This window comes from Coptis chinensis, chromosome 3 (assembly GCF_015680905.1).
Source record: "Coptis chinensis isolate HL-2020 chromosome 3, ASM1568090v1, whole genome shotgun sequence".
In the NCBI taxonomy this organism is placed as follows: domain Eukaryota; kingdom Viridiplantae; phylum Streptophyta; class Magnoliopsida; order Ranunculales; family Ranunculaceae; genus Coptis; species Coptis chinensis.
The window spans coordinates 42,626,184-42,637,904 of record NC_141458.1 but is presented as its reverse complement, the minus strand read 5'-3'; the positions used below and the strand labels follow the sequence as shown (position 1 = coordinate 42,637,904).

General features: G+C 41.2%; 3 protein-coding genes across 3 annotated transcripts; all 3 read right to left on the bottom strand.

Annotated features, from left to right (window-relative positions):
* Positions 1 to 595: 595 nt before the first annotated feature.
* Positions 596 to 1,374, bottom strand: LOC147509693 (uncharacterized). The gene is made up of 2 exons (XM_086597889.1): positions 1,276 to 1,374; positions 596 to 1,144 (listed from the first exon to the last, which is right to left on the bottom strand). The coding sequence occupies exons 1-2, from the start codon at positions 1,372 to 1,374 to the stop codon at positions 596 to 598; spliced, it is 648 nt and encodes a 215-aa protein (XP_086454015.1).
* A 613-nt stretch (positions 1,375 to 1,987) lies between these two features.
* On the bottom strand, positions 1,988 to 2,798 carry LOC147509692 (uncharacterized). Its single transcript, XM_086597888.1, has 2 exons — positions 2,495 to 2,798; positions 1,988 to 2,382 (listed from the first exon to the last, which is right to left on the bottom strand). The coding sequence occupies exons 1-2, from the start codon at positions 2,796 to 2,798 to the stop codon at positions 1,988 to 1,990; spliced, it is 699 nt and encodes a 232-aa protein (XP_086454014.1).
* Positions 2,799 to 4,058: 1,260 nt separating this feature from the next.
* LOC147509691 (uncharacterized) lies at positions 4,059 to 5,210 on the bottom strand. The gene has a single exon (XM_086597887.1). It carries the CDS (start codon positions 5,208 to 5,210, stop codon positions 4,059 to 4,061), a length of 1,152 nt encoding a protein of 383 aa, XP_086454013.1.
* Positions 5,211 to 11,721: the final 6,511 nt, after the last annotated feature.

Here is an 11,721-nt window from a genome sequence, read left to right as displayed (position 1 = left end):
ATTTGCTCCCCCACGAAGGGCTCATCCCACTCCGCGGGTTCTGTATTCTCAGCATGTCCCTTGGGACCTCTTGCCCCCGGCTCATCTCTAGCCTCGTCTCAACGAAGGGCTCATCCCCTCCGCTGTCTCTCTCCACCTTCAGGCTCTATGCCCTCTGTATTACTCGCGCCTCTCGCCCCACTCCGCAGGATTCATAGCTTCCGAAAGCCATTGGGGCCTCGCCTTGCCCCAGGTCCAAATTTGACCTTGTGTCAGCGAAGGGCTCCTCTTCCGCGGTCTCGTTGGCATTTCACGTCTCGTAGTTATTTTGGACTCCTACCTCTATCAACAATGATTTCTTCTCAAAAGTGTTGTTGCATTATATATTTACATACAACCCCAGATTCAGGCAATAGATTTCCATTACATTCAAGTGTGATTTTTTTTTAATATTCTCATATTCCACGACTTCTCTATCAGTTTGCCGTCCTGTGTCCGCAATTTGTAGGTGCCCGCCCCTCCGATATCCACCACTGTATAAGGTCCCTCCCAGTTTGGACCCAGCTTTCCATCTTTCTCTTTCTTGGTACTAGGTGTCACTCGGCGGAGCACCAGGTCACCTATTTGGAACTGCCTTGGCTTGACCCTCCTGTTGTACTGTCTTTGCAACCTCCGGTGGTACTCCTCCTCGCTTATCTGAGGCAATGTCTCTTCTTTCCTCTGCTAGATTCATATCTGCTGCTAAGATTCTCCAGTTTGAACCCTCCTCCACGACCTTTGTCCGCGTTGTAGCTGCCACCATCTCCGACGGGATCATGGCCTCCACCCCATAAGCCAACGAAAATGGAGTCTCTTGGGTGGACGACCGAGGTGTGGTCCGGTAGGCCCATAATACATGATAAAGCTCGTCGGTCCACGCCCCCTTCTTATCCTCTAACTTCCTCTTTAGGTTGTTCATAATGGTCTTGTTGGAGGACTCTGCCTGTCCGTTGCCCTCGAGGTTGTAAGGGGCCGAGAACCCCTGTCTTACGTTGTAGGCTTGCAAGAATCTGGCCACCTTTGCTCTTATAAACTGAGTTCCATTGTCTGCTATGATGGCGTACAACAACCCAAACCTGCAGATGATATTCTCCCATAAAAACTTGATGACTTGCTCTTCCTTCACCTGCTGCAGGGGCACGACTTCAATCTATTTTGTGAAATAATCTGTGGTCGCGAGCATGAACCTCTTTTTACCACTGGTCATGGGCAGCGGTCCCACTATATCCATTGCCCACATAGCGAAAGGCCACAGACTTGAGACATTGTGAAGGGTTTAGCAGGGGCGAATATCAACTGTGCAAATCTCTGACATTTGTCACACCTCTTAGCAAATTCCACAGCATCCCTCTTCATGTGGGGCTAGAAATACCCCTGTGTCAGTAGTCGGTGTGTCATTGTCCTTCCCGCCGAATGACTCCCACAATCTCCCTCGTGTAATTCTGCCAACACCTCCTGGGATAGTCGCGGACCCAAACATTTTAGAAGTGGTCTACTGAAGTTTTTCCGATATAACTCTCCTTCCAGTAGAATGTATCTTCGAGAAGTCTGCTCCCATCTCCTTTTTCCATTTTATCTGTGACTTCCTATCCCGCAGAAAGTCCTTAATAGGCTCCATCCAACCCTCCTTCTCTTCTGCGACATGACAAATTTCCATTTCATCCTCGGTACTCGGTTTCTTCAACCTTCCCACATGTATTATTCTCTCCTCGGATCCGGGAATTACAGCTGCTACATATGCTAAGCCATCGGCATGTATGTTCTTACCCCGACCCAAGTGAAGGAAACATATTTTTGTGAATTTCTCAACTCGTTTACGCACCACATCCAAATATCTTGCCATCTTGGGACATCGAGCGGCGAACCCTCCGTTCACTTGATAGACCACTAAGTTTGAATCAGAATAGACTGTCAGCTCCTTCACTCCCAAATCCTAGGCCATTCTCAATCCGGCGATCACCGCTTCGTACTAAGCCTCATTGCTAGATGCCGCGAACCCGAGTTTCATGGTTTGCTCTATTATGCTATTATCAGGTGTAACCAACACGATTCCTATGCCACTACATGCATCGGTAGTCGATCCATCTGTGAACACCCTCCACCCATTCCTCTTATCCCACGGGTCTAGAAGGTCTGGTTCGCTCTCCCGCTTCGGCTCCATAATCATCTCCTCTCCCCACGTGGGATCCTCTGCGGGAAACTTTGCCAGAAATTCAGCCACCGCCTGCGCCTTCTCCGCGGTTCTTATCTGATACTGTATCTCATAGGAACTCAGCATCACTGCCCACTTCAACATTATACCAGATTTTTCCGTTCTCAGTACTTGTCTTAGAGGCAAATTCGTTACCACCACCACCACATGTGCTTCAAAATAGGGCTTTAGCTTCAGGGTTGAAAGTACCAATGCCAAGGCATACCTCTGGATTTTACTATATCGCGTCTCCGCGTCTAACAAAGTCTTGCTCTGAAAATATACCGGCTTCTCCACCTTGTCTACCACCCGAACTAGAATCGAGCTGACTGCATACTCTGTGGCCCCTCAAGTACAAATACAACTTCTCCCCGGTCTCGGGATGCGACAACAAAGGCGCTTTGCCCAAATATTTTTTCAATTCCTGGAATGCCTCTTTACACTCCACGGTCCATATAAAATCTGGTGTGCTCCTCAACAGTCGGTACAGCGGTCTGCACCTGTTAGATGACTTGGAGATGAATCTATTCAGAGCCACGACTCTTCCTGCTAACCGATGTACTTCCTTCACATTCTGTGGAGATGGCATCTCTCTGAAGGACCTTATCTACTCGGGGTTAGCTTCGATTCCCTTATGAGTAACGATATACCCCAAAAACTTTCCTGTAGTCACCCCGAAAGTACACTTCTCTGGGTTCAGTTACAAGTTGTATTTACGTAGTATCCCGAAGGTTTCTCGCAACCCCTCTATATGTTCCTCTTCTTACATACTTTTCTCCACCATGTCGTCTATATAAATCTCAATTCCCCTCCGAATCTTGCTTTCGAACATTTTCTCACCCAACCGTTGGAAGGTTGCCCCTGCATTTTTCAAACCAAACGGCATCCTCGTATAGCAATAAGTACCGCCCTCCACCACAAATGAAGTCTTCTCCTGATCGGGCCCATACATCGCGACCTGATTATACCTCATCGACGCGTCCATGAGGGAAAATATCTTGAACCCGGCCGTCCTGTCCACCAACTCATCTACTCGCAGTATGGGATAGCTGTTCTTTGGATACTCTAGATTCACATCCGTAAAGTCCACGTACATACGCACTTTCCCATTCTTTTTTGGTACCGCGACTATATTAGATAACCAGTCTGTGAACTCTACCTCTCGGATTATTCCCGCCCTTTTCAATCTGGTGACCTCTTCCCGGATTCCTTTAGCATATTTTGGCCTAATATTGCGCATCTTTTGCCTCACGGGTTTGGCGTTCTCTTTCATATGCAAGTGATGACATGCGAACTCGGGGTCCAACCCAGTAACATCCTCTATTGTCCAAGCAAAGACATTTCTATTTTCTGACAAGAACTGTATCAATTTACCCCTCCACTCCTCAGGTAAGCTAGATCCTATCGACGTGAACTTCTCCTCTTCCCCTATCCCAATATTCACCACCTCTATCTTATCGAGCGTCTTTGGATCCGACGCTGTCTCACCCTCCTCTTCCCCCGAGGTGCACTATAATTGCTATGCCAGCCTCTTCCTAGGATTGGAAGCCTCTCCTTTCGATCCGTCTATCAGCCTCTTCACGGTTCCCCGATGACTGTTTTTTGCCATAACCTGATCACCGTAGACCTCATACATGCTAGTAGGGTTGGGGAATCGTATTACCTGATAATACGTTGATGGGACCGCCTTCATCTCCTGAATCCATCGCCTTCCCAAGATTACATTATATTGTGACGCCGAATCCACCACCATGAAACTGGCTAAGACTGTCACCGGCCCTGTTGTCACCGGCAGTAAGAGTTCCCCCATGGGCTTGGTCATACTTTCGTTAAATCCTTACAAATTAGTTCACGAAGGACGCAGCTGCTTAGGATCAACTCCCATTTCCTCCAAAGCACCTCTGAACAACAGATCTACCGCACTTCCACAATCAATCAATACCCTTTTCACCATGTAATTCCCCATTGCCACTGTAATGACCAATGCGTCTTCATGTGGTGAGTCCACTGCTCTTAGGTCCGTGTCGCTAAACACGATTCTATCCTTTTCTGTCGCTGTCCCAGCTCGCTGCCGAGGCCTATCCATTCTCTCATTAATCTGCTGGATGCTCGCGGTCCGCCGTATCTTGTCTCTATGAGCGTTATGACTCATAACCTCCCCACTGTAAATCACGTTGATGGTTCCCAGTATTCTTCCCTGCAGCGGCATACGCTCCTCATTCCGACCGTCTCTCACAAATTCTCCCATCCTCCCTTTTTCCACCATTCTCTGAACCAACCATTTTAGAGCGTGACAGTCATTTGTTTCATGATTCCTTATCTGATGATATGCACAGAAGGGCTTCTCCAGTATCTCCATTGGCATGGTTCGCGATCCTTCATACCCCAACCGATCTTTTATTAGCGGCAAGATCTCACTGAGCGGCTTGTTCAATGGAGTCTGTTCCATCTCGCGGTATGGCTTTCTCTCTCTGTACTCTCTTCGAATTCCTTCCCGGCTTCCCTCTGCTCGCGCTCCGTATCCGCGGTATCTCCCACTTTCTTTCTCCGATGTCCCCACTTTCCGGCGTTCCCGATCCTTCTCCAAGGACAACCCGGCCTTCCCCGTTCTCTTGGAATCTTTTTGCATAGAATCTTCATATCTTATATATTTTTCCACTCGTGGATACAACTCATGTAGTGTCGCAATCTCATTCTTGGCCACGGATTGGTGCACTCCTGTCCTCGGGCACAAGCCTCTCTCAAAGGCTATCACCGCTGTCCTCTCATCCAGATTTTCAACTTTCAGGGTCTCTGCCTTGAACCGACATAGAAACTCCCTAACTGATTCCGTGGACCATTGTCGCACATTGAATAGAGCCGCGATATCCACCACTCGCTTTTTCTGATGTATGAAGTGATATATGAACGCCTGCTCCAACTCCTGGAAACTCTTGATGCTCCCCGCCGGCAATCGATAATACCAATCAGACGCCCCTCCCTTAAGACTAGCCGGGAACATTATACACCATAGACCGTCTTAACATTAACCTAAGAAATTTTTCACTGGTTTTCTTTTCCTTCTTATGATGAAACTTTGATGAAAGCTCTATTGTTTTTGCTACTTGTTTCGACTATCCTCTTCCTTGTCACTGGGAGGCAGTGAAGCACATGGTAATTTGGTGCAGGCATAAGTGGGATGTCTTAGACCTGTTATTTTAGTTTTGACTTGTTTCTATATACGAGTAATATTTATTATTTTCTTTGAAAGAAAATAAAAAAGAGTCACTCAATATAGATGTCAGAGTTGATTAGGGTGGAGTGGTACATTGAGATTTTGGCATTATTCAACTAAACTAGCTAATTTCCTGATACAGTTATGGAATAGGTATGATTCTTTTCTCTATTTGTACAATTCAGTGATTGCAAGGAAGATGGAAAGAGGGAGTGAAATAACTGCATGTCTACATCTATAAAGCGTTGTTAAGCAAGTGGATGTCTTCTATGTGAATTTTCTGTTAAAATTGACTAAACTTTATCAGGTTTTGGTGTTTTACTGATATAATGTTTAGGCCGAAAGGAAGTACGAGGATTTTTGAATCTGGGATTTGGGGTACCTTAGAAGTAGACTTGTCTTGAAATTGTGACTCTGTACAGCTAAAAGATCTCTGGCCTTTGGATTATAGAATATATTTGGGTGTCTATGGAAGACAATAAATGACCCTATCTTTAGGGCCAAGGTATCAGTAGTGCGCAAATCAATAATCGAGGTGAAATTGTTTATTTGGTTTTGGATCTCTTCAGTGGCACACGGGAACAATTATCATTTCAGAGATACGGTGTTAAACTGGCACTTGGTTATTATGGGATCCGCTTCAGGTGTTACTAACTTTTGATAATGTAAGCCTCTTAGTAGGTCGTGTGAGGATCTCCTTTACTTAGTAGCCATGTATCCTCCATTTCGGTTTTCATCTCTTTATTTCCTATCTCTAGAGTAGCTTGTGCTAACAACTTTTTGTTTTCCACAATCTCTTTCTTAGCAACAATTAATTCCTTTCTAACCCCCCAACATTTTTGCTATCATCTTTTCTTTTGTTTCTTCCTGAGTTTTCACCTGAGCTTTCCAATCTTCTAATTCTTCAGCCCTTACAGTGGCGCTCCGCTCCTATTCTTCCATTTCATTTAATTATTCTATTAAGTTCTGCATCCTTTCGTTAATAACTTCTGCCAATAACTTCCGCCTCCTGTCATCAATAACTTTTGCTAATAATTTTCACCAAGAAATTCTACCCTCTGTCGACAATAACTGTCACCAATAATTTCTGCCTCTAATTAGCTTTTCTACTTCTATACATATCTTACCACCTAACTTAACTTTTGGGTACTAGTTCTTTTACATGTTTGGTCTTTTACTTCTTCTAACTAAACAAGTTGCCAACACATGCAATTATAACTTGTCTTTCATAAGCCGGTCTGACAACATTCTTTTCTAATTTGAAAACCAAGATTTTATTTAGCCGACCCTACCATTTCTTACTTATTTATCTCTTTAACTTTCCTCTAGCCGGTCCTATTACTACTCATTCCAAAAAGGTCTTACACTTTGAATCACGTTTTTATTGGCCGGTTCTACCAATTCTTACATATTGTCATACCTTTTTTCAAGGGAATCTTCTTACTTCTCTCAAGCATTAATCGTAGGACTAGCCCAAGTCTCACACAACTTCCTACTACTCTAAGAAATATAAGTCGGTCCCACTAATTACTATTTCAAACTTCTTCTTTAGTAAACCGGCCTTACTGATTTCACATAGTCAACCTTTCCTTTATTTTTAAATATAAAAGAGTATATGACAAACCAACTTTCACTTTAATATTTTTTAGCTAGTCCTACTCTATTCATATATTCAACTTTAGCAATACTAAATGCCGCTCTTACACCCTCTTCCAAAGTCCACAACAATTATCTGTTTAAGCTAATAATTTTCGCCAATAACTTCTACAAAAAATTTCGACTAATAACTTCTGCCAATAGTTTTCGCTAATTATTTCTGCCAATAAACTTCGCTAATTATTTCCGCCAATAATTTTCACTAATTATATCTGTCTTTTGTCGCCAATAATTTTCGCCTCCTGTCACCGCCCTATCGCCTTTGACAATGAGATTATGCACGCCAATACTTGGTGACATTTTTTCTCTTATTTATTTTTTCTTTTAAATCGATGTTCTTCCATTCTTTTTTCTATATTAACTTCTTTGCCACATGGGCTTTGCCCATCCACCAAAGAGGGGGCGATGTATAGACCCCCACTTTGTGGCTCATTAAGCCCACGAATCCAGCCCAATACTAGGCCTAGTCCAGCAGTTAAGCCCACGTGCTTAATCATAGTCCATCCAATTACTGGTCTATTTATGAATATGTCCAGGTTCATTATTGTAGAAGATAATGATAGAAGTTCAAAGAGATAACAAAATTTTTGACACAAACAAACACAGTCCTCTTAGGACTCAATCTATTCATTCATATAAAAACTATTTTTCTCATATGTGAACTACGTTGAAACTTGATCCCTAGAGAATAGATCTTGGGTACGTAGGTAACCATTATCTTGGTTTAGTTTCACCTCCCCCAACATCAAATTTTCTCTGTTTCTTAGTGTGTTCTTTATCATTTGCTCTCATTGTGTTGAAGCAAGTTATTGCTAAAACAATGTAACAATTAGTTATGTTAGTGTTTGACATTGTTCGTTCAATTGTTATCTTAATGAAATCAGATTCTTCAAAGAAATTTACTTGTGCTAACTTGCTTTTGTTGATTGGTGTTGGTGTTTATAAATATGAAAGGGAATGTGGTTGTTTGGGGAGTAGTTTGTATTTGCAGGTTGTGATAATTAAGTAAACAATTGCAAGCACAATTGAAAATAAAAATAAAAATGACAAACTATGTTGGCTAAACAAAAAGATGAGATAAACACCAACACCAATACCTAGCTTCCTGCCAGAGTGGCATCTGTTGCCTAAAATGATGAATGTGGTCCGCTGGATCCCTTTTGCCATCATACCTCTCAAACCTCGGCTGGGCGAACCGCTTTGGGACCTCAGAGGCCCATATGTCATCTGCTAACGGGTTGCAATTCAACCCAACCACCACCTGACTGGCCGCTCCCCCGCACTCCTTCGTCTGGCGCCGGTTTGCCTCCTTATCATTGTCTATCATTTCTTGGACTTGCTCCATTGTCAACCCCGCTACCGGGTTTTCTATTAGATTCGGTCCGGTCTCCTCCTCATCTTCAGATCCCTCATTTTTGGACCCCTCGCTTAGTTCTTCCCCGGCCTCCTCCTCCGTCTTCTCTCTCTCTTTTCGTAACTCATCGTTCTCCTCTCTCAGCCTCTCAATCTCCTCTCGCATCAGGCATGTTTCTTCCGTTGCTCGCCCTTCTTCTAATTCTTCTCCCTCCTCAATCACCGCTTCCGTCGTCGGCTCATGAGCCCTAACCTTCTTTGGCCTACCCATTGCTCTCTTCGGTGCCATTTCTATGTTGCCTTTCTCTAGTCCCCAGAGACAGCGCCAAATGTATGAACACTAAAACTCTCTCTCTCACACAATCTTCTCTCCCTCTCTTTTCCTCTCTCTTACTGTTACCTCTCCTCCTTTTTCTCTTGTGGCCCTTTTTTTTTTTTTTCTACTTATCTTCTCCTTATTATATCCTGCTTCATCTCATCTGGTCCGTCTATCTGTCTTGTCATCCTATGACTCTCTTGCCGACCGTACACCTACCACCCCGTGGACTAGGGTTCCGCGGTCTTCATTTGTTGCTCCTCCTTGTTCTTGCTTATGTTGACTCCTATCCTCTACATCGTGGACTTAGTCCAATCTTTGCACATCAGGCTACTACAATAATTAAATACTAAGATGTGAATATGGAGAAGGGATTAGGGGGATTTGATTCCACTTTGATTGATTCCTAATATGCTAGTGTAGATTATTGCAATCCTAACCAATACAGATTAAGTATTTGATCCCTAATTATTTATGGCAATCTCTACCAACTAATAATTAGCTTGTGAGGAAGTTTAACCTATTCTCATGGTGAATAAACTAACCTACTAGAGTGAAACTCTTAATTAAGCAATAATTCTAACTAACACATAAAGTCTTCATCAAAGCTTCATCAAACCCCTCTAATAGAGGTTTACCTCAGATTAATCAGACTATCATTAATAGAGAAATAAGAAGAAGACATAATGAAGAACAATAACTTGGCTTTATTAATCTAATGGAAGAGAGTCTAAGAATTGAAAACTATATTAAAAACTAAGTACTTGAATAATTAACTAAGTCTATGAATTAATAACTAAGTTCCTAGGTGAGTCTAAGAGTTTAGCCTTAGTCCTCTTTATATAGGAGAGGGCTAGGTCTACAATTTCGCGTATGGGATTTGGAGCTATGTTTTGAGCCATGAAAACAAGCCCAAAACGTAATTACATATGTCCAAAAAGTGATTCACTGCTGGAAATTACTGCAATAGCCTTTTTGTCCACTTTTGCTCCTCTGATTGGGTCAAGGCCTAGACCATTGTAAATCTCTTTCCGAGCTGGTCGTTTTGACATATAATAGGCTCAATTTCGCAGTCTGAGTCTAAAGATACAGCCTGCGGAAATTCTGTTAACTTTTCTGCTCTATTTCTCACTACTAAAAAGCAAGACTTATAAAAAAAACTGTCATGAAACAAGTTTAATGACGTATTTTCATTAAAAAAACAACTGTCATTATAGAGCCCGACATAAAAATTTACCAAAACCGTCATTAACTTTATGACGGTTTTACAAAAACCGTTATGTACTTCAAAGATTTTATGTCAAAATAGGGCTAAAACCGTCATAATGGGCAATGAAATATTGAGTGTTACACAATAACCATTATTAATTTTAGTACAACTATCATAATTTTAAGCAAAAACCATCAAGAAACCTGTTCAATTTGTGACGGTTTTAGCAAAGCTGTCATAAACATATACATTTTCTAGAAAAAAAAAATTTATTAAAAATTATTTTATACCTAGAAAATTGAATAAATTAAATAATATAGCATACAATCAAATTCCACTGCAAACAACTTAACATGATCACGAATGTAACGAACTAGCCAGTTCGTGATCTATTCACAAAATAGAATCCATTACATTCCACCATTTCAAAAAATTACATACATTTAACCAAAAATATCTACAAAATATGTCTAAAAAAGAATGGTTTGCATGGTTTGAGTTTCATTCATCGAACCTTGTCCAAACTTCACCTGCAAAAGTTTGAAATCCAAAAAGAAAAAAAGAAGAGTCTATCATTCAAAGAAAACAACGTAAAGAAAAAAAAAATGTTACTTCTAACAAGACGAAAGTGATAACACTAACTCAATGGAATTGATAAACAATTGCAACAACAAGACTAGGGTGCTAAAGAGAATTTCCAACATTGCTTGGATCACCTTATGGGGCAGCAAGTAGGCAACTAACTAATAAATATATATTGATCTTATGATATAAGTTCTAATGAAAAAAATACCAAGTTGTGGGCTATATGTGCACAATTGATTCAACAATTATTTGAAGTCCGAACACAAAACATTTACTTTACTAAGAAACAATACCAACTATACACAACAAATTCACATAGACCATCAAAAATGAAATTTAATCACTTTAAAAGTTCTATGAGTGTTACAAAATAAGAGGGTGTGATAAAAAAATAATTTGAAATTCCTATCTACTAGTGTAGCGCCCCAATTTTTCGAACAATTGAACATTCAGATAAAAGAGCTCGATCCAAATATTCAACAATCAAAAAACCAAGACGTGAGCGGGCTTGACTCACACGAGTTCAAACTAGAACTAAAGTATAAAACAATCTCTGAACATTGCATTTTAAAAAAAAATTGGCAAAATTTCCTCTGTATTTCCAACATTTCATAAATTTAAAACCTGTCATAACCTGAAAATCAAATAATATACTTCCATTTAATATATTAAAACCTCAGCCATAAACCCAACTACTAAAAGATATATTGATTTGTGGCATTGGCTACTTAACCATCTCGACAAATGCCAGTTAAATCAAGTAGCTGCAGCGCCCCAAAACCGATCTTCACACCTGGACGCTAATCCACACCATAATTTCTAACTAATATATGCATGCTAATGTGGATTCATTATTAAAGAAAATAAAGGAATAATAAATTATTACAGAACAACTTAAAAGGAATCAATTTAAAAATAAAATGAATAAGTAAAAGAACCGTTGTATCAATCAGAGTGCGCTTCATTCACGTTAAATTGTTCTTAACTTGCCCGCATGCATTTTCTAACTTATGGGAGCACCTGTTCATCCCTGTGAAGATACTCCAACACTCACGTTGGATACGTAGTCAAGATATAATAATCAACTTGAAATGAAATTGAATACAAACACAAGGTTAACACGTACCTTTAGTTGCTTAATAAAACTTACCGTGTTCTTATGAAATACTTGAAGTGTA

Excerpts from the sequence above, each read along its gene's own strand:
- LOC147509693 (XM_086597889.1), bottom strand. The coding sequence starts at position 1,374 with ATGAAGAGGGATGCTGTGGAATTTGCTAAGAGGTGTGACAAATGTCAG. Across the intron at positions 1,145-1,275 it reads AACCCTTCACAATGTCTCAA|GTGAAGGAAGAGCAAGTCAT; the intron begins GTCTGTGGCCTT and ends CCCCTGCAGCAG.
- LOC147509692 (XM_086597888.1), bottom strand. The coding sequence starts at position 2,798 with ATGCCATCTCCACAGAATGTGAAGGAAGTACATCGGTTAGCAGGAAGA. Across the intron at positions 2,383-2,494 it reads TAGACAAGGTGGAGAAGCCG|CACATGTGGTGGTGGTGGTA; the intron begins GTATATTTTCAG and ends CCTATTTTGAAG.
- LOC147509691 (XM_086597887.1), bottom strand. The coding sequence starts at position 5,210 with ATGTTCCCGGCTAGTCTTAAGGGAGGGGCGTCTGATTGGTATTATCGA.